This window comes from Pyrgilauda ruficollis, unplaced genomic scaffold (genome assembly GCF_017590135.1).
Source record: "Pyrgilauda ruficollis isolate IOZ18807 unplaced genomic scaffold, ASM1759013v1 scaffold28, whole genome shotgun sequence".
In the NCBI taxonomy this organism is placed as follows: Eukaryota; Metazoa; Chordata; class Aves; order Passeriformes; family Passeridae; genus Pyrgilauda; species Pyrgilauda ruficollis.
In genome coordinates, this window is record NW_024524155.1 from 2,560,524 (window position 1) to 2,587,058 (window position 26,535).

General features: G+C 50.8%; 1 protein-coding gene across 2 annotated transcripts; it reads left to right on the forward strand.

Annotated features, from left to right (window-relative positions):
• The first annotated feature begins 3,016 nt into the window (after window positions 1–3,016).
• JDP2 (Jun dimerization protein 2) lies at window positions 3,017–25,015 on the forward strand. Of its 2 annotated transcripts, XM_041472120.1 has the most exons (4): window positions 3,017–3,112; window positions 17,130–17,353; window positions 21,814–21,918; window positions 22,750–25,015. In XM_041472120.1, exons 2-4 carry the CDS (start codon window positions 17,153–17,155, stop codon window positions 22,933–22,935), a joined length of 492 nt encoding a protein of 163 aa, XP_041328054.1. In that variant the 5' UTR covers window positions 3,017–3,112; window positions 17,130–17,152; the 3' UTR covers window positions 22,936–25,015. The 2 variants fall into 2 exon arrangements, with proteins under 2 accessions (XP_041328054.1, XP_041328055.1); XM_041472121.1 differs by lacking the exon at window positions 3,017–3,112 and having other exon boundaries at window positions 17,124–17,353.
• The last annotated feature ends 1,520 nt before the right edge of the window (window positions 25,016–26,535 follow it).

Consider the following 26,535-nt stretch of genomic DNA (forward strand, 5'->3'; position numbering starts at 1 on the left):
GAGCAGGGTAAGAAAGAGATGGTGGAGAAATGAAATGGGAAAGGAGGATAGAGGGCACTGAGGAGAGAAAGAGTTTTGGATAAATATCAAGAGAGCTTTTCTGTTGGTTCTTTTATTAATAATAGTATTGCCATGGACAAAGATATCCAGAGGAAGGCAAGGAGCCCCCACTTCTCCCTGCCCCAAACCCCTCTAGGACACAAAGCATGAGAGATCCTTCAGAAAATGAACGTTTAAGTCTAAAGCAGCCAGTAGGTGTACAGGCTGCAGTAGGGAATATGTTAGATGTGAACCTGGCAGGTAGGGAGAGAATGCGAAGTACAAAAACCCAGTAAAAATTATAGGATCTTCATTCAGCCTGTTGAAAGTAGGAAGCCTGTGAGAGGACTGACACGTTTTGGGAACAGGAAAGAAAGTAGAGTAGCTAAGGAAGCTTAAGACACTGCAGAGAAGCTCAGTAATTCCCACACCTAAAAGAAAAAGAGACAAATCTCCTTAATAATGCTTCTCAGTTGCTACAGAGAAGTCACCTTCAGGCAGTGAGAACTTCTAAAAGCAAGGCTGGTGTCTTAAAAAACAACAGTCCTCAGGACTGGGCACAAGCACCTGAGGTGCAGGGTTCTAGAGAACGACAGCTGTGTGCAGCAATGGGCTGGGGCAGACAGAGCTAAGGAATTGCAGACTTAGGTCCTATTTCCATCCCAGGTAAATTGCTGGATGCTCATTATGGGTCTGCAGGCCCCCATCTACCTGATTGGCTACATTGCAGCAAGAAATTTACTGTTCACTTTCTCTGCTAAGGAAAATCATACTCCTGGAGCTGCTAGAAGTTATGGAGTTTTTCCTGCTGTAGGAAATAACAGCAGGACGTGGGTTTTCCAAAAGCTAGGAGCACTGTCTTTCACAAGAGCGTCTTGACCAGGCTAAGTGGCCACAAGGTGATTTGTGCTGGCACTGCTGAAATACTGCAGAGTAGAAAATGTGGGGTCTGAAGGCTCAGATCAGTCTGCCTCAGGGTGTGGCTTTATAGTAGAATGGAAACTAATTCAGACAGTAGTGCATCTGGGATAGACCTCCAGATGGAATACTCTGTATGCTCCTCATCACCCATGCTGGGGTAAATAGGGGAAATAAGGCAGATAAAGAAAGTTACTAAAAAGATGAAATTTCTTCCATATGAGCAGGGACTGCAAGGAACACAACATCAGTTTACAGAGAAGATAAATGGGGAAGGGATATGAATTAGATAGAATTGTAACTTTTTAAGGAGACATATATAATTCAAAGTTTAGACCAATGTCTAACTGACAAAGATAAGAAAGAAATTCCTTTTTAAAGAGGTTGTTCCACAACTGTCCAACATAAAGATTATTTAACTTAAGGATCTAGCACTGTCAGAGACAAGCTCTTGCACAGCATTTTCCAGCCCTGGTATCTAATCTAATCTAATCAGTCCTATTTTTATAAACAAGCAATGTAGGGATCAATGAGCTCATCAACCTGTGTGGCACTGTCTGATGACTGTGGTAGTGACCACTCAGACCTTAGCACTGCCACCAGACCAGACACAGCCTGCTTTCCCTCAGTGACTTAGAGGCAATTTACCATCCTCTCACTCCTACTGCTTGTGTGATTTTTCTTTTCTCAGCCTAATTCTGAAAAATGACTGGAAGTAAGGATTTTTAAAAAAATAAGAATAAAACTATAAATGAGTTAGGGATTTATGAAGGAAACAGTTAAATCAGAACTGATTGTGGCCAAGGGGGTGGTGTGACATGCAGCCAGAGGTGGCCAAATGGCAGCTATGTCTTGTCTTGTATCACCACCATTCTCTCCTGCAGGGCGAAGCTCTTTCTTGCTGCAGATAGGTATTGTACTGTGGCTTACAGGACTTTGAATGTACAAGTCCCAGGTCACATCCTTCAGTGAATGGTTTTCAGAATTGGCCATCAGGATTGCATACTAATACTGAAAACAAAGATCAGGGAAAAGCAGATTCATGAGGATTTGGGTCATTAAAGTGGATGAGTAACAGATGAAATGCACTGTTTCATATAGCAAATGTTGGATGGCAATTGTGCGGGCAAGCAGCAGGTCTGAGGAATCCCAGTTAGGCAGAGACACAGCAGAGCTCTCTCAGCCTCAGTGGGTGGCAGGGGATCATTAACCCTGTCGGCCTGCACTGAGAGGCAATGCCAGAGAGAATTTTACATGTAGGACATCAATATGGCTTTGTATCTGCCAGGCATGTCCCACGTGCATGTTTGCTAGTCAGCCCTGAAGAGATTGCAGAAAGGTGAACTGGAATGGCTAACATCCTGATTAGGCTTAGAATATGGATTAATTTCAAGCACAAAAAACTGTGTTTGGTCATGCAACAGAGATGTTTAGGTATTGTGTATCATTTGCTTTCTTGGCCAAAAATATCTCACGGAGGTTACTATGAGCTCATCTCTACTAAGAGTGGCATCAGGAGGGTGCAGAGGGCAAGCAAAGGACTACCATTGCTGGGGTCTTAAACGTGCTCTCAGTGCATTTGGACAGGGCACATTAAAGGCCAAGGACCCTCAGGAGCCTTGCCCATGCTGTGGCTTTTGTTGCTGTGTTCAGACAGGGCTGTAACAGGTTTCAGAGAGAAACCTGGCAAGAGGGAGCAGTGCTGACTCTGCCTCCCCTGCCCACCTTGGCCTGCCTGCCCCAGGGCAGCGTCCACTCCTGCTGTGAGAGGGCCACCAGACAATCCAGAAGAGGGGTGAAAGAACAAGGGTGGTTGTGGAGCTGTTTTGGGGTGTCCTGGCCCAGGCCTAAATGCAGCTGAGGAGCGGCACAGTTCATCCGTGTGGAGAAGGCAGAGGAATGCATGCTGGCAGGCAAAAAGCAAAGACTTTTCCTGAGGACTGAGAGCAGCTCCTTTGCAGTCAAACTTCTGTGCTGGTGCAGCTCTGTTTTGCTCTAGAGTTCTCTCTGTTCCTGATAACTTTCTGGCCTCATGTTGTGTTGCAGGGGCTGTTTCCACATCCATGAGCCTTCACCTTCCACACACTTTATTTTGGACAAAAATATGCAAATCATCCCTTTCATCTGAAGAGAAAGCCATCTGCCAAGCAGCAAGGTACTGACAGCTTTTTATGTTCTGTGCAGTGGAACTTTTGCTTTTTTTCCTCAACAGTTATGTCTCTATTGCAAATGCTGCCATTCATATTTGGTTAATTTGTCTTTGTCAGCACATGTTTCCACCACAGTGGCAAGACTGACCAGCCCTGGTAGGGCCAGACGTGTTTATCTGCATCATTCAGCAAACAGCCTGTTGTAGGTGGCTTTTTTGTTCACTTTTACCCACTGAAGCCATGAATTCTCAATTAATTGTTACGTCTTTTCTAGCCAAAATGAAACTATCTGAAAAGTAAACATATTTGGTGTTTATATGAGGCAAAACCCAGCTTGGGAAAAGAACAGATCAAGCACAGGCGGCTGCAAGAGCAGGGAAAATTCCCCTGTGAGACAAGAGTTCCCAAGTTAAGGAAGAATGATGCAAGTTTGTCCCTTTAAACATGTGCGTAAGCACTGTCCCGGGCAAGGATTGCTTCCCTGGAACTAGCTCCTCAATAGTTAAGTAAGTCCCAGTTAGGACTAACTTGCAATATTATAATAATGGAGGCTCAGCTGCCTCCAGGACCTGCAATGGGGAAGCAGGGTAGGAAAAAAATTTGTAGGCTGATGGGCTCTCCTTCCCTTTTCTCAACCTTCTTCAGCACAGTCTGGAAATCAGTGCACTGCAAACATGCTGCAAGTGCTGGTCTTTTACAGACCAGTGGATGCTGGATCCCTGCTCCCATCCTGTGGAGGCTGTCTGGGAGAGAAAGGGCCAGCACTCAAGGCTGGGGCAATAGATGTCTGTGTCACAAGGAGATCTCCCAGCTCTGCCCACCAGTGAAAGGGAAATGAAAAAGGCAAAAACGGTGGAAGACAGCAGGGAGAGCTCTCTTTCTTCCAACCCCCTGCAAAGAAGGGGAAATGGCACTTTCCCACCTTCCCCCGGGCAGGGAAAGGCTGCAGGAGGGACTATGTGCTGGACTGGACCTTGCTCAACCAGGTCATCAGCCTCTTCTGAAATCCCTCTGGTTTGTCCTCTTCCCTTCCCTCAGGATGCAGCAGTTGTGAGGAAGCTGCCATGCCCTGAAGGCAACTTGTCTGATTTGCTGGAGAGAGATGTTTGTCAACCCCATTGGGATACCTGGAGCTTAAGGCAATAGGAAAGTCTGTCCTATCTGATGCTGAAAGGAATGCATATGGAAAAAATATATCTTGGCTGACATTTCTCCTTTCCCCCAAGATGAGGTACCAAGATTAAGAAGAAATATTGGGATTGTATGCAAAAGTGTACAAAAAGTATTCTGCCTCTCTGAAAACAAAACAAACAAACAAAACAACAACAGCATGAGAAGATTAGTAATGAAGATACATGTGCAGTGTCCTGCCAAGCCAAGATGTTAGCTATTTCTGTAGGACAACTTGGGCAGGTTATATCCTATACTGAGCACAGCATTTCTGATCCCATGTTCCTGCTCAGTCTCAGATCTCTCTGAATTCTCTTTCTCTTGCTGAGGTACAGATGAAGAGGACAAGGCTGGAAGTGCTGATGGCAAGACCTTGTAGATGATGAATAGTGTGAATCCTCAGTTGTGAAAAGAAGTTAAATTGGTGAATGCTGCAAAGAAACAATGACTGACAAGTCAGGGGAAGGAAAATGAGGTAGGGTGGATGGTGTCTCTCTGTGGTGTTAGGTGGGTCAGAGAGGTGGCACTGTCACTTACCTGGGTAGTGCTGCTCAGCCTGGTGGTTTTGGTAACTACTCTCAGAATGTTGTCTTTCCGAAGGAAAAGGAGCCTTTCTGTCCTGAAATGCTTTAGGAGCAACAGCCCTGGAGCATCCACTACCTATGGCAGATCCAGCATGATCCTCCAGATGTGCAAAGCTTTGCTTCCTCAGAAGAGTTTGGCTGATGCAGCTGGGAAGAGGCCAGTGTTAGGGACAGAGAGGAAAGAAACACAAATCAGTTATCAGGAAGGCCCCAGTCTGTCACCTGCTCCGACATCAAGGTGCTAGAACACTGGGCACCATGGGTGTACCTGTGCTTCAGGCAATGTCTCATCCTGATGTCCCATTGATGATAAGAAAACAAAACAGCTGGGGAGAGGTGTCTTGAACCCCTCTGTTTCCTCCTGGTTACTCTCCAGGCCAGTGAAGGGAGTAGTGGAGCTTGGGCTGACAGCCCTTGGCCCTTGTAGGAGGGAGCCAGGGTTGTGTGGGGCATGAGCAGGCCAGGCGGGGGAAAGGATGAGATGACAAGGTTTTTGCTTCCCACGGGACAGTGGAGTGACCCTGCAGCCCTACCTGCCCTGTGCCTTTGCTACCCTGGGTGAGGTGTGTTTGATGCAGTGGAGCACTGGATACTCTCTCTGGTCCTTTGCCTCCTTCTTCCCAGGCTCAGGACTGAGGAGCGGAGGCTCCGCACAAATCGGTCTAGCTCGGGCATTGCTGTGGCGGCACCGGGCCGCGTCGCCGGGGCTGCCCGGGACAGTGTCCAGGCATGCGCCGGGGGACGAGAGCGACCGGAGGGAAGCAGAGGGTGTGCGGAGGGGCGCAAAGAGGAGCGCGGGGAAGACGCGCACCCGGTCGGGGTGCCATGTCCCGGGGCGCAGTGGAGCGGAGGGGTCAAGAGCTGCCGGAGCGTGCCGGGGATGCCGGCTGCGAGGGCAGAGGGTTGCCGAGGGGTGGCGGGTGCGGAGTCCCGGGGTGCAGGATGCGCACATGCCGGGCCGTGAGGTGTAGGATGCGTGGCCGTGGGGTGCGGGATGCCGAAGTGCGGGATGTCGGGGTGCCCCGGCTGGTCCCACCCCTGCGCGGCGCTCCCCGCCCCGCGGCCCCGCTCCCCCGCCCTCCCTGACGTGTGGCGCTGGCAGCCCGGCCGGTTCCGCATTCCCGACCCCTCCCCGCAGCCCAGGGGCCGCTATATAACCGGGGCTGATGCAACCCACCCCGCCGCCTGCCACAGCCTGCGGGAGGCGCGCACCGGGGCGGCGGGCGGTGGCGGGCCAAGGCGTCCCGGCGGCGGCCGGCACCGACATCGGCACCCGGCGGGGCCCGGGGGTCGGGGCAGCGGCTGGCGGACAGCGGCCACGGCGGCTGGAGCGGGGGGCGCCCGGAGGAGCATCCCGCGGCAGCGGGCAGGCTGCTGCTGTCCGGGCGGTCGGGCGCACCGCGGAGATGCGGGGAGACCCTCCGCGGGGCCGGGCACTGCCGCATGGGCGGCTCAGAGCAGGGCTGCTGCCCCCGCAGCCGGCGACGCGCGGGGCTGGGGGTGCCTGGCCCTGGGCTGCCGCTGCATGAGGAGCTGCGGGGCGGCGGGGGCGGCCTCCCCCCGCTTCTCGGGCGGCCGCTGCCTCCGCTTCACCTGCCGGCTGGGCGCGCAGGTGAGGGGCGCGGACTCCCGGGCCGGGCCGGGCGGGCTGGTTGTCGCCAGCCGTGTCTCCAGCTCGGGAGGCCCGGGGAAGGAAAGGGGCCCTGGAGGTGCCCCCGCCGCGCGGTCCCAAGTCCGCTTTAGCAGTCAGGCATGGAGTTGAATGGAAGTTGCATTCTTTTGCACGCTCTGCTCCAGGAGGCACTTTCTTTTTTCCATGGAAGGGAAGTAGGTTTGAGAGCAAACTGGGGGAAAGGGAGAAATACCAGGGGAGCAAGAGCCACATTATGTTTCCATTTTCCTTTAATGAAGGCCCTGTGGAGGTGTATTTGAAAACACAGGGTCTCCTATGCCTTCAAGGAGGGTGAGAACACTGTGCTGGCTGGTTCCAGGGCCATATGCAGCGTATGGTGGCCAATGAAACAGGGCCTGGCTCGTTCTCTTGCTTGTCTTGGCAGCCTGCTCCATGGCTTGCATTACCAGCCCTGGAACACAACCACTGCCAAACTGTGAGTGTGTGTGCGTGTGTGTGTGTGCTTGGACTCCAAGAGCTCAGCAGAAGCATTTGCTTCTGCAGTTCAGACCAGGATTTTTTTACCTAGTTTTGGGAAAACTTGCATAAAAATCTGTTTCTGGCGGCTCTTGATAGAGTCTGTCCTGGGAATTTCTTGGTAAAAGCTTGTGTGAGGGCATCTGTGGATGCCAGCCTTTGGAGTTCAGATTCTTAGTATAAGTCCTAGTGATTTAAAAATGCAAAAACCTGCTCCTCTAGGGAATGAGTGTGTGGGTGCAGGAGCTGCCATCCACATCATTACTGGGTCATGCAGCAATTGGTTGCCCCTGGTGTCTGGGGAATTAACAAAATCTGCTGAATTAGTGTGCAGGTTATTGCCTCTGCTTCTTCATTGAGATGCCTATGGATGCTTTCCCTCCATCTTCACAGCTGAGTATTTCCCTCCTTACAGGATGCAAAGGTCCCTGTGCTACATTCCTTGCCAAGGAAGAGTAAATACTCCCTCAGACCTCTTGCCTCCTCCTGCCCTGTCCATCTGAGCAGTGTGTCCAAGTGCTCAAGGAGCACTGAGCATCTGTTCTGTGGTCTCCTTCCCTGTGATAGTTTGCTACTTCAGCTGCATTGCCTGGGCCAGGTACTTGGCAGCATGCAATGACTTGAATGTGAAGCTGTAAGAGGCTCTTTTCACTGCAGTGGCTGTTTGTAGTGGGCCTGGCCCCAGGAGCAAGGGAGGCAGAGCCATGGTGAGGCATGGGACCCCTAGCCAGCATGTGTGTGTGTCCTGCAGTGCAGTGCAGCAAGGAGGGGGCACTGCAAACCTGATGCCATCTGTCTTTGGCTGCATTTCTCAGTTGCTTGGACTGTCCAGAGTATCAATCCAAACATTGCAGGCTATTTTAACATGCACACAGAGAGCTGAAGGCACATATGGGCCTCTGAGCTGAGCAGTGCTGTTACAAACTAGCCAGAGCTGGTCTTTATATGGATTAGAGGTCTTTGTGGATGACCCTGGTATTTAAGGCATAATTTTGGGGAGTTTTTAGGGGGTGTGGGGGCTGTCATCTCTGAGGCTGTCCTTGGCCCCTAAGGGCAGAGCTTTGTGCTGGAGCAGGATTGTCTTCTTGAAGAAGGTTCTAGCCCTGACCACATGTGGTTATGGAAGGTCCTGGGTAATTTCAACAAGTCAGTTGTGAGGCTGCAGCTCAGACACCGATGTTTGCTCAGACCAGGATACTCCTTCCTTCTCAAATGCCTTTGAGGTGCTTCAGGTACGAACAGGCTAGCTTTTACCTTCCTGCTCTGTACTGCCGTCCTGTGGGTGGTGCAACCTCAAATAATTAATTGCAGTCTTAATAATACTGTGATAATTCATGGCATTTTTTTACAGTTATTGGAATTAACTGTCGCAGCAGGGGAGCCTTGCTGTGGTAGGTGCTGTACAAACCCCTGCTGTCACAGGATGCTTGGAAGTCAATCGCTGCATTGCAGTGGTGGGAGCAGCTAAACTAGAGCTTTTTGCTGCCCTGGGAAGGTATGGAGGAAAATGCTTAGGGAGGAAGGGCTATGAGCTGCCTTCTTTGCTAATGGCAAATGGAGATTATTTCTAAAGCCCGAGGACTGGAGAACCAGTATCCCCCTTCCTCACAAAAGGGGCAAGAAGTGAAAGCATTAGACAGGCAGGTGTGGAGGCCTAATGGTGAGACTCAGCTGGGCCAGAGGCTGCAAAATGGCATTTCTGCCAAGGAGATGCTGTCTGTGCTGTCTGCTCTGGGCTGCTCTGTGAGCACCGTGTAGGAAGCTCTGAGCTTCCCTGAAGGAGAAGAGGAGGCAGGGCAGCAGGGCGCTTTGCATTCCTGTTTTTAGAAAGCTTCTCATAGCCCTCTGTCCGTCAATGACTCGGATGTTCCTCCTGCCAGCTCGATGTGCAGGACTGAGCCAGAATGTTCCCACTCGTGAAGTAGGTTTAGAATTCCACCTCCTGAGGAACAGTTCTTCATAGCTCCTTCTTCCTCTCAGCATTGTGGCCCCCCACTCACTCTGAACTGGGGGTGGGAGGTTACATGTGTGGGTGTTCACAAACCCTGCAACTCTTCTCCCAGCATGGGTTGCCTGTGGGAGGAAAGGAACAGCAAGAATGTCAGCTCGGAGCGTCTGTGGGAAGGGCACAGATGCATCTTTGGACCTGCAATCCTAGAACCTGGTTGTAGGAGCTGTCTCTCCCTCCTGGGATGGAAATGGGGTGTGGAGGCACTACAGTGAGTAGTGAGGTACTGCAATGTCCTGCATTCTGGGGTGGTGTGCTCCACCTCAGTGCACTTGATAGGCCATGCTGTGACCGTGCCTTTACCTGGCCTTTAAACAAGGGGGATTTCTGTGATGCCATAAAACAGTAAGTAATGTTAGGTGCTCAGTAAAGAGAGAGAGCATGCATGTTTTTATCCCAGGTGGTGTCACTGCAGCTTTTCAGTATGCTATAGGTGGTGGGTTCCTTGGCATCAACAGGTTCAGCATCTGAATGAATGAATACACCGAGGCTGTTGTTAAAGTCCGTGTTTACCAGAGCTACTGCAAGGGGATCTGAAAAGACTGGTTACCCCCAAAGGGCTTCTCTGCTGCTGTGTTCTGATGTTTGGCAGATAACTTTGATCACTGTGGTGCTTGGCACTGGCCCTGCAAGTTTGTGCGTTTAACAGTGCAGAGCAGAAGCAGCTAGCCAGAAGATATGACTATAAGGTGCTACACAAAATTAAATACATCTAGAACAGATAGAATTGTGTGGCAGTGGGGGAGTCTCATGTTTTAGATAGCAGAAGAAAGCTCTAATTGCATGGCAAGGTACTTGTGGCACGGGGAAGATGGGGTAGTGTCTTTCTGCCTTCATCTGTTCCCACTGGGGCCTGAACTTCGAAGTGAAAGTGGACGAAGGTCTGTAGGCTTCAGACCACCAGCACTCTGCAGTCTTCTCAGAAGAGTCCAGATGGAAAAAAGCAAGTGGCTCAGAGCTTCAGAGAAAGAGTGGTAGCCAACTGCCCTGTCTTTGTTTAGGAAGTTGCATTCTTGGTTCATGAGAAACTGGGTATGTCAGGAAAGGGCTTTCATATAAATCATCCTTCTGCTCACAGAAGGAACTAGATCGATTCAGTGTATGACATACTGACTGAGGTAGCTTGATAGCCAGGAGCTAAAAAAAAAAGTTTAAAAATTACAATAAAGCAGAGTAGAATCTAAGGAACTAGAAGCTGGTAGCACTGCTTCTGATCTCCAAATCAGAATTATTATTCCCTGTTGGCCAGGAGCAGATGAAAGGCCAGTTACTGTGACTTGGGTGCTCCCAGACAGTACATACAAATGGCAATGTTGTGCTAGGTGCTAGCAGACTGATGAAGAGTTCAAAGATTGCTTGTATGGTGGCTTACAGACTTCAGCAGTGCTCTGATGCGTGGCAGCTGACAAGTAATGGCAGGCACCCAGGCTGAGCCTGCTGAGAGAATACCAGGCAAGCATGGCCTTTATTCTGCAGGCAGCATGGAGAAGGGCTGGTAGGACAGACTATGCCTTAGAGCAGTGCTTAACATGGGCAAAAAGAAACATGCTGGTAGGTACAGAGTGTCAGAATCTGCTGGCTGGCAATATTAGATGCTAGACTGGCTCTCTGAGCATCAGAAGGGTACTTGGATCAACCATTATAAATGTCAGCACATGTGAAATAGCTTATGTTGTAAGAAACTGTGATTGTATTATAGACAGCAAAACTGATAATAAGGCTGCAAATAGCCCTCACTCTCACCAAGGAAGCTGACACCAGAGATAAGGCAGTAATGGCAAGTCAGATTGAAGTGTGACTGTCAGAGCCTGCTTTGGGATGTCATGGTTGTCTCTGCAGGATGATGCTCATGGTGCAACAGTAGCAACTGCATTTGGTGTATAAAGAAACAAACAGCGCCGCTGGGTGCATAGGATGATGGATACAAACTGCGGCAGTCCATGTGCAGGGAATTGAATGCATGATTTCAACACACGTAGACATTCCTGTGCCAGTTTTAGTCTGTGGGTAAGAATAGCAGTGAAGAGGAGGGTGTGAATACAGACTAGCAAGTGGAGCGCAAGCCCCCTGGGTTATACGAATTATGACTATGCATGTTAGATTTATGCTGTAACTGCTGTGCAAACATCAGCTTCTTAAAAAGAAAACCAAACACAAACCCAAACAAAGAGTCCCCTGAAAAAGTAGTAGCCAAATCAGTATAGGAAGAGAAAAAACCCCAACCCATTAAAAAAAAAGGCAAAAAGCCTAAGAACATGAAGATTAGAACTGCAGAAGAAAGAATAGAACAGTACATGGGAGCAGTGTCACCAAGGAAGCTGAGCAACTGTATGGGACAGAAAGAACTTGGTAAAGCTTCTTCCTTCTAGGCTGTGGTTTCCAGAAGATAACAGACTCTGGCAGTAGGAGGAAAACTAAGAGTAATGGGCACTGCCTTTAAGAAATATTAAATCAACCCAGTGTCACAGACTGCTGACCATAAGGACATAACTGAGGAACAAAGCACACAGACACTTGAAACTGGTGGAAGATGCAGCAAAACCAAGGTGAGCAAAGAAAGCTGTACTGGTGTCAGCTTTTTGAGTATGAGACTGCTGATAAAATAACTGAGTTGACTGAAGCCACAGGAAGAACAGCGCCAAAGCAAGGATGCAAAAGTTGCTGCAATTATCAGGAGGGTTTACAGACATTTCGGCAAGAGGTCAAGTCTTGTGTTACAGCATTTTAACCAGAATAAGGGAGTGTAGAGGCAAAGCTAAGGAAATAAAACCTGAATTTTGAGCTGTGAAATCATGTGTTGACCAGATTTTTTGCTGCAAAGATGGTTTCTGAACAGAGCAATGAATGGTATAAGGTACTCATCATCGAACTGAAGTTGTAAGAAAACCTTCTTTGTCTCCTAATTCACTCTGGAGCATCTCGATGTCATGGCACAAAATGATGAATAGTGTTGGTGCAGAAGGCAGTATTATGGTGCATGTAAACTCAAGAAGCTGGTGTCATGCTGATCCAATGGTCATATGCAAGACTGCACATTCTCTTTCCCCTTGATGTGCTGCTATTGGCTTCATTATGTGAAAAAGCATAGCTGATACAATGCATATAAAGGAGTTGTGTGGTTCAAATGTAGGACACCAGAAAGCTAGGTTTTACTGAAGACATGACATTTCCAAGTTCTTGTAAGGAGATGTTGAAAGACCACCTGGCATTGAGGGAAAAAGTCTGTGTTATTAATCAGTTCTGAGAAAAAAAAAAAAAAAAAAAAAAGAATCCCAAATAAAGCACTGTGTTAGGAAGTGAATGAATACAGAGGTGAGTTGGTTCATGTGCCTTAGAAATAGCAAATGCTGCAAGGGAATATCCAGAAACTAACTAAGAATTGACAAGGCACCAGCTGTATTCACCCCATCCAGCCAGATGTGGAAGAGCTGCAACTTAGAGGTCAAACTCAGATTCTGAACTTTAAAGTTCTGCCCTACCATGTGAACATGGTACCAGTATGCTGGAGCTATAGGTAGGCATGTCCATGTCTGCCAGGATAATGGCTTTGGGAGGAAGACCAAAGTATTAAATAGAATTCCATACTCTGGCTTTTTTTACATGATTAAAGTACAGCTTACCTCTGGCACTTACCGGAAAAGAATGGGAAAGTATCTGGGACTTGGGATGAAAAAGTTGTCCTTACATTAGGAAGAAGCAAAGGAGTGGAACAAACTTAGGGTTTGTTCAAGTTTGAGTCTTTCCAGTCAGCAGGAGTGGCAGAGCCTGGGGCTGAAGGCCCTCAAGAACTGGGGAGATGATCTGTCACTGTACACCTGCTCTGCAGAGAGGGATGGCACCTCTCTTCATTCCTTTTCATTTCCATGGTTTTAGCCCTGCTGGGAATGATGTTAGGTTCCTCTCCAAGGTCTAACTCAGCTTGACAGTTCTCAATGTGCTCCTGAGCTTTCTGACCCCTGAGCAAGCCCTCACCTGTAGAAGACATTTCCCTGCTTTCTACTTAATTCTCAGCTCATTTTAATGTGCAGGTTTATGATTATCCAGAAGGCTTCTGGCACTTTGGTTTGATGAACTTAAGATTTAGTTTACACTGATGCAGGTGTCATTTGGGCTTTGGCACTGCACTCCAGGATGAATTTTTAGAGCATATTGGATACTGGGCCAGCCCCTTCACTCTGACCTGTGCTGTGTGTTACACTGGTACAAAGGCTATTTCAAGGCATATCAAGCTACCAGATGATGCAGAAGGAGAAGATGTGCTGGACAAAACACAGTGTTTTCTCAAATCTTTAGCCACTTGTCCCCAGGAACCTGCCCAGGCTCAGGAGTGCATGGGGGAGGGTGCTGAGTGGTTAGGTTGTCTCACAGCCTGAGCAATGGATTTCTCCTTGCTCCTTATTTCATAAATTGCAGTGACCCTATATTCAGTCTGCCTGAAGGCCTGGACTGTCTAGCCTGGGTGCTGTCAACTGCATGTCATGATGGAAGAAAATTAAGCACAGCATGGCCAGCCAGTCAAGGGCGGGGATTGTCCTGCTCTGCCCCACACATGTGTGGCCTCACCTTGAATACTTCAGCAGTTTTGGGCACCACAATAGGGAAAAGAGATTAAGTGGTTAGAGGGCATCCGAAGGAGTGCCATGAGAATGGTGAAGGGCCTGGAGGGGAAACCACAGGAGGAGTGGCTGAGGTCACCCGGTCTGTTCAGCCCGGAGAAAAACAGACTGAGGGGAGACGTCACTGCAGTCTACAACTTCCTTGGGAAGGGAAGGGGAGGGACAGGTACTCTTGTGACCAGGGACCAGACTCGAGGAAATGGCATGAAGCTGAGGCAGGGGAGGTTTAGGTTGGATATCAGAAAAAGGTTTTTCAACCACCAGAGGGTGGTTGGGTACTAGAACAGGCACCCCAAGGAAGTAGTCACAGAACCAAGCCTGACAGAGTTCAGTAAGTGTCTGGACAACAGTCTAAGGCAAGTGGTGTGACTCTTGGGCTATCCTGTGCAGTGTCAGGAGCTGGACTCGATGATCCTGATGGGTTCCTCCAACTCAGCCTATTCTATGATTCTATGAATAAATTAAAACCAAGCCCTCCAAGTCCAGAATGGATTTTGGCATCCAGTGCTGGGTTCAAGTCAATTCTCATCCTGAAGCCTGTGAAAGGCTTCAAGCCCAAATCAGTCTGTGAGAGACTTCAAGTGAATGCTCATAATACTTTTGCTACTGATTATTTTTCTACTTTATTTTCTAAATTTTGATGTAAGCTGTTCAAGCTGGGGACGCACATTTGTGGGACTGCTGGCCGGGGCTGTGCTACTGTTGGCAGGTGTCTTCCCCAGTGCCACAGCATGTCACCTTGGTGGCAGCATCAGGGAAATGGCCAGCTCTGCAGGGTATACAGCTATCCCAAAATGGTAGACATACAGCTCTGTCTTATGGCAGGGGGTCCTGGGAAGAACGTCTAGATTCACCTCCCTTTTCTCATGCCACCTCATTGACCTGGTCTCTGAGGAAGGTGGTAGGGATTTAGCCACACTCCCTAAATAACTTGTGTTTTCCTGTCTGGAGTGCAGCCTCAGGTTGTGATGGTACTTATTTCTGGAGGGGTGAAGCATCTTAGCCATGTGTAGGCCTGAAAGGAAGGGGGAAGGAGGCAGTGTGCAGCTCCAGAACCCAGCTGCATTGGGCATCTCTGGGCAGCTTACCAGATGTTGGTGCAGATTCCGGTACAAGATGTCAGTACAAGATTCCACTGCAGATGTGGAATTACATTTTTCTAGTTAAGAGATCTCTGTGGAAGAATGAATACTTTCCATCAGTTTAAGTCCTTGCAGTCTCAAGGAGTTGACTTGAAGTCTTTTCTGAGGTCAAGTAGCATTACCAAGTATTTTCTCTTTATTTTCTGTCGCCAGATGGGCAGGAGTCCATTTCATCAGGTAGTATCTCTTCTCTTGGAAGGTTACTTGTCTGTCTTTCCTGTCTTCTCTTCAGGCTTTAATCACCTTATGCAGATCACCTCCTCCCTGCCCAGCTTCCTCTCCCCACAGCAGTGCTCTCAGCACTGCTGAACACTGGCTTGCTCTCCGCTTTCTGGTCTCCTAAAGGATGACTGGAGCAGAGGGCTTGATTCCTCTTCATGGTTTCTGTCTTGCTGCATCTGCTTTCCCTGCTCTTTCCCAATTCTTGGTCACAGCTGAGCAAACCCTGCCAGGGGGCATCTCATGCTGACACCTGGACCTCTTCACTGGCAGATTAGACTGTTTGACAGCTCACAGCTCATTGCAGGTTGTAGACACTCTCTGCTGCAAATCATTCTGTCTGTCACACCAATACAGCTTGCACAGCACCCGTGCTGGATGCTGTGGAGCTTGCATTAACCTCTCTGCCCTTGACTAGCTTCTGTGCTTGTTTTTCCTTTCCTTCTGCTGCTTATCTCTGGTTCCTTCACATTAACAAATATATTAAATAGTCCTATGGGTAAAGAGATGTGCCAGTGCCAAGAAATCCTTAACTTCTCTGTTTGTCATGATTAGCCCTGTTCAGCCTGCTCCCACTGACTCTGCCTGAGCAGGGCAGTTGGACCAGGCAATCTCCAGAGATCCCTCCCAGCCTCAACTGTTCTGTGATTCTGTGATCCAGCAGTTTTATCTCACATGCAGCTTCACTTAAGTTTTCAGCCTGGTACTGACATGGATTTGTCACCCTGGGATGGCAAGTGCTGAGCAGCTGTGGCAGCTGGCTTGGCTAAGTGTGTGTGCATGATTCTGCACAACTGTGCTGCTTGGGCCAAAATTCTCTATCACCTGTTACCTGGGCTCTCAGCAGATGAGAGTGGATGCTTTGGAAAGAGCAGGGCAAGTGCATGTTATCCCTCATTTAATGCTCCTCCTTTGTCTGACACTTGGTGCTGCGAGAGCTTCCATGAGTTTCCCCAGCTGTTTGTTGAATCCTGCCTTCTGACTGGCTCTTGTGGTTGCTGTACACTGAGGAAGCTGCACACAGAGATTTTGGGTCCACTCCTTTAGTCTGTTTCTCTTTTGACATTGAGGGTCCTTATCCCTGCTGTGTTGGTGCCTCCTGCACAGGGGCAGAATGGGGTGGAGGCTCCTGCAGTGTGCTGGGACTTCTCTGGATGGGCAGAGCAAGGGGGGCAGTGCACACACACTGTTGAGTTGTGTGCACTGCCCCCCTTGCCTTGATGTTGAGTTGAAGAAGAGGGGCAAATGGCTGCTGTGTGGACAGAAGTTGACTCTGAATGTTGTAAGCAGGTAACTTGTGAGTGTCCCAGGCCAGTTACACAGCAGGGATGTACCTGCACTACAGCCAACAACCATCTGCTCCAATGGCTTTTGGACTGATGTAACAGTTCCAGCTCTATGACTTCCCATTTTAGGTTTAATCTTATTGTATCTTTGCTGCTTGTTCTTCATACTTACTGATAACTCCCTTTCACCTCCCTGTAAGTGACTTGCTGAAGTTTGCCCTGATTCTATTCTCACTTTTTTTCTTTCATGATAGGACTTTTGAACCTTGCACCATTTCCCTTCCCCTCCAGCATTTGTTTCCTCATGTCTGTGCTGAGAGATGTTTGTACAGTGGCTTTTTTTTTTTTTTCTTGCAGTTTTATCTGTGGTCTTTGTGTGCTGTGTCCCAGCCCTGACCAGTGGCTGAGCTTGCCCAGAAGGAATCCAACCTAGGGCATATTATGGTCCTATTTGTCCCATTTTCTTCTTGAACTAATAATCCACACATTAATTAATCAAAATTCAGCTAAAAGCAAACCTTGATCCGCTGTACTCCAGAGAAAGGTGTCCATGGGATCACATCACTGTCATTGCAGCCAGCTCCTGTTCTTCTGCTACTTTGCCTCTCAGGTCTCTTCCCTTCCTGATCTACACCCCAGTAGCCTATTCTTCCTGGCAGGATTCTTATATTTTGGTTTCTGTAATACAGATTCTGCTTATTCTCTGCCTTTGCCCTTCCTGGGGGAGAATGTCTGCCTTCCTTGATTCACACCCCTGGAGGTGATGGGACTGTAGCATGAGTTTGTCCCGTGCTGTGTCATGCGGCCCTGTAACCAGGTTGTAATGGGATGTCTCTGTCCCCCTGCAGCCTGGGAAGCTGTTTCCCCTGCTATGATGCCAGGGCAGATCCCCGACCCGTCGCTGACGGCTGGTGCGCTGCCTGGCCTCGGGCCCTTGACAGGCCTGCCTGGCACAGCCCTGACCGCCGAGGAGCTCAAGTGCGCTGACATCCGCAACATCGGCGCCATGATCTCCCCACTCCAGTTCCTGGAGGTGAAGCTTGGGAAGAGACCCCAGCCTGTCAAAAGTGAGGTGAGTATTGCAGGCTGCCGGCTGCAGGTGGCCCTGCAGGGCTGTTGTCTGCATTTGCCTGGGTTTCCTTCCTGCCTGTGCTTGGCTGTTGCAGCAGTGGCCAGCAGCCTGTTTTATAGGCTCCCTGTTTGGTGGTGTGCATGCATGTTAGCAGCTGCTCCACTGGCTGCCTCTTCTCCCTGCCTGAGTTCCTGTCCCTGGCTGGCAGTGGTAGCCTCACCATCCCAGACCTGGTCCAGTGCAGCAATTGGCAGCCATCTGAACTCAAACCCTGCGTGTGGAGTGGGGTCTGCTGCAACCAACGTGTCCCTAGGCTGGGGCATGCACCCAGAGTAGTAGAAGTCACACAGCCTGTCACCCATGCCAACAAGCCCTTGGTGCTTCTAGCATTGATGTTGCCTCTCCAGCGGGAATGGGGTGTGTGGGGCAGTGACTCAGCCTGTGCCACAGGCACTGCTTGTTGGGAGCTGCCCCTGCCCCATTGCTTGGGGTGGGCCATGGCTCCACCTCGAGTTTCCTGGGATGGAGAAGGTGGGTAGTTTCTGCTCCGTACCACAGGCTGCCATGTCAGAAGCAGGAGATACTTGGACAGTTTTCCTTATTTTGCATGTGTTGTCCAGTCTTTGACTCCAGCTGAACTAGTGGTGAGTGTTTGCACCTCCTACTGCCTGCAGATGGAGCTGGGAACCCACCGTTTCAGAGGTCCCACGTTGGCAGGACGCTGGCTGCTGTTAGAAGGTCCCATAAACAGCCTTCTGAACAGAGCATTTGCTCTGTGTGAGGTTACCTCAGATGATGCCATGTGAGGATGGGGTGATTTGTGTTCTCTGGCAGCGTGAGCAAGGAGGTGCTGGATGATGTGAAAAGCTGCCTCTGATGAGCTGTGAGCAGAAAGGAGTAAAATAGGAGTTCCAGTGGGCAACCTGCTCTCCAAATGGTGCTGACACTTAATTTAGCCCAGTTTTTTGGCAGAAGCTCAACAGCAGCCAGGCCCACCTGTGCAGAGCATCCCTGTTCTTTCCCTCCAGCCATTTGAGGTGGACTCCTGTGGGTAGAACTGGTATGATGTAGCTCATCTGATCACCTTGCACAGGAGCTCTGTGCCCAAAAGAGTGTCCAGTCAGCTTGTGCAGCCTGGATATTGCCTGGGAAGGATTGGACAGCTCTGCAGTGGGAAGAGCTGAGGCTAGGATACTGTGGGAGGGCATTGTGAGGCTCTGGGGATGCTAATGGCTTACATTCCTCTATGGGCAAGTCACAGATTTGCAGCTGAAGCCAAACTCTCTTCCAAGCTCGTGGCCTCGGTATTATTGCAGCAAATGGTCTGCAGTGCCTGCCTTGCTTCATGGGTTGGGGAAGAAAGAGGGTGATTCTGCAGCTATGCTGTCTTCCCAGGCCCAGCTCCTTTCCTGGGGCATTTTGGGCATCTCAGAGCTGTCCCTGCAACTGCTGCTTTTGCTTTTCGTGGGCATGGGTATGTGATGTCACTGGCATCTGTGTGACAGGGACAGGGCAGGTCTGCCCCACAGCAGTTACTGGAATTGCTGAGTGTCCTCTGAGCCAGCTGTTCCTCTACACACCATATCATTCCTCTGAATGATAAGAGAAAACCCACTGACAGCCCTTGCACAGCTACCTTCCATGCAGCTGGTTCCTCCCCTGCACGGCCCATGAAGCTGAGGAGTTGAAGACAGCAAATGGAGCTGCCCTTGGCAAGGCTTTGCAGCAAAAGCCTGAGGGAGCTGAAGCAGTAGCTGCTTATCCCATGAGTAGCCAAGAAGCTGCCTACGCACAGTTTTGCAATGCAGCCTGCAGCTGCTTTCCTCTTGCAGGGTGCTGGAGCCCAGGAATGCTGGGTGCTACTCTGTGGTGGCTGGGAGGACAGGCTGCTTGCCATGAGCCTGGGCAAGGCAGCTCACTCTGCCCTGCTGGGGGCACCAGCATCTCCTGGCATTGGGGTGTTTGTGCCTGGGGGCACACACAAAACCCATCCAGTGGGTGTTGGGGGCCACCTTCTCTGCAGAGTGATGGGCAGCCCCACTGGGAAAGCTGCTCTCCTCTTGGACAGGTGTAGACAGATGCTGCTGGGATCCTCCACCACGGAATCCCACCTGGGGTGCTCCCTCTGGGACTGGGCCCTGCCCCTCAGGCAGATGATCACCTCAGTCTCGGAGGCTGCTGACTGAAGCAGTTCAGGAGGCATTTCCACAGGGATTTCTACCCACAGGGATCCAATCCCCTGGAGATCAACTGCTGGGACATGCTATTGGGTGATACACCATCACTGTCCCATGTGCCTCTGAATAACGTCCTAATCCTCAGCACCAGGGCCATGTCACCTTTTTGAACTGAAATCAAGCAGATGCAGATGGGGAAAACCTGCTGTCTTGAAGAAGAGAACTTTTCTGCCCTGAGAATTTGTGGATTCCTCATACCTGGAAGTATTCAAGACCAGGCTGGAAGGGGCTTTTAGCAATTGCTGTACTGGAAGGTGTCCCTGCCTGTGGCAGGGGGATTGGAACTAAGTGATCTCCAAACCTTTCTATATTTCTATAAAGCCACAGGAGCTGTGGTCAAAAAGCAGAACCAAGGGTTCAAGCTTCTTCTGTCTGTGTTGAGTCACCTTTCTTGGGCATCTGTATTCCATCTAAAGGACACAGACCTTTTCTGGGCCCTCTGTGGTGTGGAGGCAGGGTCAGAGACAGGTCACTTATTCTGTAATTCTAGTTGAATGGACCAATGGGCATGGAAATGTCAGGCAGTTTCCAGGGCTGGTACAGTTGGTGGTTGCTCTTCCAGTTGCCGTTACACCCCGAGATGTACTTTTGAAGGCAAGTTTGGGGATGTTTTTTGAGCTTTGGAGCTGTGAGCACGTGACCTCTATGCACCCTTATAGTAATCCTTGAACTAAAAGACCAAGAAGCTGTCTTAGGGGTAAATGAGTAGTTGGTAAATGTGCAGAGGGGAATTGCATCTACCCTGATGTTCACCTTCTCTTAATTTCTGTCAGGAACTTTTCTAAGACTTGGCAGCAAAATGTAGAGTTAGTGCCTTCCAGATTAGTTCTAACCTGTCACATCTATGTGGGTGCAGGGTGAGCTGTCCATTTCTGACTGTGCAGTTCCCATCCAATTCTCCAAAGTGTGGTACATTGGTGCCCCATGACACTGCCTTGTCATAGGAATGGTGGCAGCCTGGCATTATGGAAGTCTGTGCATAGCTTGTGCTGGCTTTGCTTAATATTTTCGCCCCAGCTGAAATAGCAGCTGTGGTATAATGCTTGCAAAGCAAGGTAGAAAAGATGCAAAACTGTTAGTGCTATAAAGCTCAGACATTGCCTTCCACAGCATGCTATGTGCTGTGTATTGGACATGCAGCTTAGTTAAGCTGCCCCTTCACCCTGCCTTTGGTGAGTCCAGGTTTCATCGAGTCCTTGTGCATCACACTGGCATGTTTTGATTAGTGGGTTTTGGACTTGGTGACTGTCAGCAGTGTGCACAGTCTACTGTGGATGATGGCACCTGCAGCCTTCATTACCATCAGCACTGCTGGTGTGTGTGCATGTGGGGTGATCTTGTGGCCACCGGGTATCAGTCAATAGGAATGAGGCAGTTCATTCTGACACCTCAAATTTCAGAGACCCAGGCCAAATGTGGATGAAGGCACTGGGGACCTTTTCTTCTCTATCCATGCTACAAAGTTTAACCTGACTTTGCAGGGCTTTCCAGCACTCAGATTTTTCTTGAAGGAGCTAGTTTGTGTTCTTGGATGTTGGCATGCTATTGGCCATTTACAAAGGCTTCGCACCATATATCTGTAAATACTTTGATTATGGTTTTCTAGCCCTATTGGTTTGGCCTGTGTGGATTGAGTCAAAGAGCACAGAGAACTGAGTCATGGCAAACAGTGCAGGTACTGCTGTGGCCTGCCTCCTCACAGGGGATGCAGGACCTGTCCCCACCTTACTGTGGTGGCCCTGTGACTCAGACGGTGCTGAAGCTGCAGCAGACAGTCCCAGACACTGGAATGGGGCAGGCCCAGCTGGGGTATCTTCCGGGTTTTTCTGCCTCTTGTCCTTGGCTGTGTGTGATGCTTTCAATGTCTGTGCTCACAGAGCTGAGCCTGTATTGTGACAAACCACCTGTGTTTCTGGGAGGGGGCTCTATTCTCTGTCTCTTCCCTCTCTCAGGGAAGGAGCAGCCCTGGGAAGGGTTGTCTGTCCCATACCAGCCATGTCCTCAGCTGTGTCTCTCCCTCTCTGTGTTCCCACAAAGTGGAGGTAGAGGCTGTAGCAGCAGCATCCCTGGTTCCAGTGAGGATTAAGTCATGTTGCTGGTGGCTCGTGACCAGGTGGCTGCCACATTGCCCTGCCATGGATGGGGCTGCCATGTGCTCACCCCTACCTCCTGCCCCAGCCCACATCTGCTGCCTCTGATCTGGGTTTCTCTGTCTTCTTATAGCTGGATGAGGAAGAAGAGAGGAGGAAAAGGCGCCGGGAGAAAAACAAAGTAGCGGCAGCACGATGTCGTAACAAGAAGAAGGAGAGGACGGAGTTCCTGCAGCGGGTGGGTGCCCCAGTCTGTCCCAGGGCACAGCAGGGACTTCCCTAGAGCAGTGCTCCAGCTGCAGGAAGCATTGCCTCCTGAGCTTCCCCTCTGCCACCCCTTGCTCCAGTGCCTTTATCTGGGAAAATACAGCCCCTGCTTTTTGTGAGGCTGTGAAGGTGGTGGCCATGTTCATGCCCAGGCAGAGCTTATCCATGGTACCAGGGCTGGAGTGAGCTGGAGGTTGGCTCTGGGCTTGCAGTGAGAGAGGAATAATAATGTCTCTGCCTCAGTGCTGGAGCAGGAATACCCATGTGAGTGTGGCACAGGACGAGCTGGGAGTGCTGGCCCCTTGACCGAAGTCCTAAAGATTTTCCCACTCAGAGGCCAGATGCCTACTCCACCTCTAACCCCAGGGCAGAAAAACTGTCACAGCACCTTGCTGTTTTTCTGCAAACAGTGGTGAGGCATGGGCAGATGACACAACTTGGAAGGAGTAATTTCATAAGGGCAGATGCTAACAGATGAGCTGGGTGAAAACTTAAACATGGGTTTATTCCCAAACACCTTACCAGACCACGGGAAGCAGCCAGGCACAGGTTTTGCTGGGGTGTGGCAGAGACCTGCCCCAGGTGGTGGCTGTGTGTTTCTGTGTGACACAAAGTGCCAAGCACTTAGTGGGATGGGGATGAACTGCCTGGAGGGATGTGATGCTTTGGCAGGTCTTCAGCCTGCTCCCTTGCTGCAGGGGCTGAGGGACAGCACTGAGCAGAGGTGGCATGTTGGCCAAATTGTTTCTTGTATCTTGTCCTGCTAGATAAAGTCACATGCGGTTGTGTTCCTGTCTGCTAGGAGTCTGAGCGTCTAGAGCTTATGAATGCTGAGCTGAAGGCCCAGATAGAAGAGCTGAAACAGGAGAGGCAGCAGCTCATCCTGATGCTGAACCGGCACCGTCCCACCTGCATCGTGCGGACAGACAGCATCAAGACACCTGAGAGCGAAGCCAATCCACTGCTGGAGCAGCTGGAGAAGAAGTGAAGGTGGCACAGGGCCAGGAGGAGGAGACAGTGGCACAGGGTATTCCAGGGTCTCTAATGTATGTACTGTATGAAGAACTGTGCACCCAGGCCTGGTGCAGCCAGGACCCGGTGGGCTTCCTTGGGAACTATGAACCAAACATGGGAACAGAGAAGATCAGGAACCTGCCAACCATGTACTCTGAGGCTGAACCTGGGTGCAGGGCTGGCGGTGCCAGTGCGGGCAACCTCCCTGTGATACGTCAGCACACCCTTCAGCCTGCTCTCAGCCCTGGGACCCACAAAGCCACAGAGTATCCTGTGAGGAGCACGCAGCCTGTGGGTAGCAGGGGCCGCAGGCTGAGGAGTGGCAGCTGGGCAGTGCCCACCAGCACCCTGCCCAAAGGCTGCTGCTGCTCCTGGCACATGCTCCAGAGGGAAACCCATACCCAAGAACCACAAACACTTGATGCAGCCCCGTCTGGTGGGCAGGCCTGTCGGGGCTCGGTGGCGCAGGCGCCCCCCACAAGCACACTCAGTATAATGTTTACAGCCCAGCTGTCCGTGTCGGCCGTGCTTTTGAATGCACATTTTTACACTTTTTTAAAGTATTTTTTACAAAGTTTTTATACAGTGATCTCTATATGGATTTATATAATCACTAGATGTGATCCCATAGAAATGTATGTTATAATGGTCTGTTTGTTACAAACACATATGCCACAGTTATCTCCATTGTGTTACTTGTCCGGTAGCATCCAGCTCCTTTCCTGGCATGCTGGGAAGGGGGTCCAAGCTGCCCTCTGCAGTGGTGTCGCTACCCTCTCCATCCGTGTATGTCCTTCATAATACTCAGTTCTGTATCTCTCAGTAAATGTTACCTTTGCGTATGCTGTCCTCCTGTAGCTCTGTTTGGGTCAGCACTGTGGCAGCATCTGCCAGGGCAGAACAGGCCAGTGTGTTCCTGGCTGAGTGGCACGGTGGAGCAGATCCCAGAGCTGTTTTGATGATTGTGTTAGCAGCTGTGGGCCAGGAGAATTCACCCTAGAAAGCTGGGAACCTTGGAGGCAGCTCTGACTATATTGTCAAGCAAGAAGTAGCTCAGTGCTGCACCAAAGAGGATAGGTAGGCATGGCTTGCCACTTGGAAAGGTGGAGGGAGACCATGTCATCCTTAACTGGTTCTTTGTGTTTCAGTCCCAAATACAGAAGTTTGAACTCATTTCAGGGTTGAGAAAGAGACAAGGGAGCTGTCACGATGTCCTTGTGCTGGTGATCCCTTTACATGCCTTTGTGCTTCCTTCTGCCCGGACTGTGGAGTTCATGGCTCAGATCTGACCCAATTCCTCAGCTGCTGTCAGGAGCCAATCTTCATTCTTTGAAAAATGTGATAAGCTCTGCTGAAAAGATGCAGAGCATGTGCTGGGCTCCTTGTCTTTTCTCTTCATTTCCCTCTGCAAAGTGTACATGGTAATAAATTCCCTCTTTGGTGGTCAGTGGGAGCTCCCTGTGGATACCAGATGATCCTGGCATCTTGTCCACAGGCACCTTGTACTTTTTGCTCACCTGGACAGCCTGTGTGCTCATCTCCATTCAGGAGGCCTCCCTCTCACCTGCTACACAGCCTCCAGCAGCACTGGCAGTGCTGTGGATGCAAGTGATGGCCTTTTTCTGGTGAATAGCCATATTGCAGTAAAAATTTCTTCTATGAAAACAGCTGGCTTGGAAGAGAAAAAAAGGTTCCCTTTGAAACCCAGCATGCTAGAAGCAGCTAGCAAAGAGAGCAGCAGAAGAGTGATGTATCTATATCAGTGTAATGCTCAGCTATTCCAGCCAAGGCTTGGGCAGGAGCTGAATCCTGGCAAGGCCCAGGGGTTGGAATGAGATTATCTGTAAGGTCCTTCCTAACCCAATCCACTCCCTGATTCTGTCACGTGAACAACCTTCTGCTGTATTTCAGTCAGTACCAAGGCGTTTGACACTCAAAGTTTAGGGCATGTCTTTTTCAGGTGATTTGTTTGGGCTGTAAAACAATAAAGTTAAAGCAGAGGGTTTGGGCCTCTTCCCCTTTGTGCCACAGCCTGTGACTGTTGAATGGAAAAGGTTCCATCTCTGTGCAGTGCAAAGTTCCATCTCTGTATACTGCAAACCTCTCCTGGTTCGTGTAGGAGACAGGCTATTTGATGTTCTTGACTCTGGTGACATCTGTCCTCTCAAAACCCAGCTCCCACCTTCCCAGAATTAAAAATTTTGCTGTGGGATAGATGGTCCACTGGACAGGCTTGTGCATTACAGTGACATCTCCTGGGCATGGGCAGGAGCAGAGGGCACATACCAGGCACAGCATGTGTAGCTGCATGCCAGAACATGCTCCCAAACCTAAAATGCAATGGTTCTACCTGTGGCAGTGTCCTTGCACTTGGATCCACTTCATGCAGGGACTGGTCATGTGGATTTGCTTGGAAGAGTCAGCTGACACTTCTCAAAGGCCGGGAAGCCACCTCCTGGCCATCCCGCACCACCCCATCCTGTGTCAGGTGCAGTGTGGACCACTACTGGAGCAGAGCTGAAGGCATCCCGTACTTCTGGTGCCGGCGATGCTGCAGCCGGTACCTGGCTGTTGCCAGCCCCACGTCCTTGGTGCAGCCAGCCGTGGAGCTGCATCCCTCGTTCTGCTGGGCGCACACACGCGCACATGGATCCCTCCCGTGGGTACCTGTAGCAGGGTGTACAGCCGCAGTTGCAGGCCCTGGGCGCAGGAGCCCTGAGGACGCCCGCCGCTGCTGGCACACAGCTCTGGTCCCGCCCGCTGGCTGCTCCATCCGAGGCTCTCCCGTGCCCACCCGAACCCGCACACGAGGCGTCCGCAGACAGGCGGCAGGAGCCGTCGGCGGGCGGGATGCGGCAGTGCGCGGACACCGGGCAGGTGCGGCCGGTCCCTCTCCCTGAGCCCCCGTGCCGGCCGCTCCCGTGGCCCCGCTCCTCACACCGCCCCGGGCGCGGGCAGAGCCGCCGTGCGCTCGGCGGGGCGGGCGGGGGCGGCGGCAGCCGGGCCGAGCCGAGCCGGGCCGGGCTATGCGGCCAGACGGTGCCGGCTCCGCTCCCGCCCGGTCACCGCCCGGTGCGGGGCCCGGAGCGCCCGCTCTGCCCCGCGGCTTGGGAGAGCGCCCCGAGCACCGACCGCCTCCGGGCCGGCGGGCAGCTCTCAGAGCGGGTCCGGAGCGGGCAGGGGGCTGGAGCACCTCTGCTGTGAGAAAAGGCAGCGAAAGCTGGGGCTGTTCAGCCGGGAGGAGGCTCTGGGGGACCTCAGAGCACCTTTCCCCTACCCAAAGGTCTCTGGGTAAGCTGGAGAGGGACATTTTACCAGGGCTTGTAGTGATAGGACAAGGAGCAACAGTTTTAAACTGAAAGAGGATTTGGTTTGTATATAAGAACATTTTAAAATGAGGGGAGTGAGGCGCTGGACAGGTTGTCCAGGGAAGTGATGAACGCCCTGTCACTGGAAGTCTTCATGGCCAGGTTGGATAGGGCCCTGAGCAACCCGGTCTAGTGGAAGGAGTCCCTTCACGTGGCAGGGGGTTGAAACCAGATGACCTTTAAAGATCCCATTCAATTGAAACCTT

Coding starts and splice junctions, on each gene's coding strand:
- JDP2 (XM_041472120.1), top strand. CDS start 17,153: ATGATGCCAGGGCAGATCCCCGACCCGTCGCTGACGGCTGGTGCGCTG. Junction 17,354..21,813: donor CCCAGCCTGTCAAAAGTGAG/GTGAGTATTGCA, acceptor GTCTTCTTATAG/CTGGATGAGGAAGAAGAGAG. Junction 21,919..22,749: donor GGACGGAGTTCCTGCAGCGG/GTGGGTGCCCCA, acceptor CCTGTCTGCTAG/GAGTCTGAGCGTCTAGAGCT.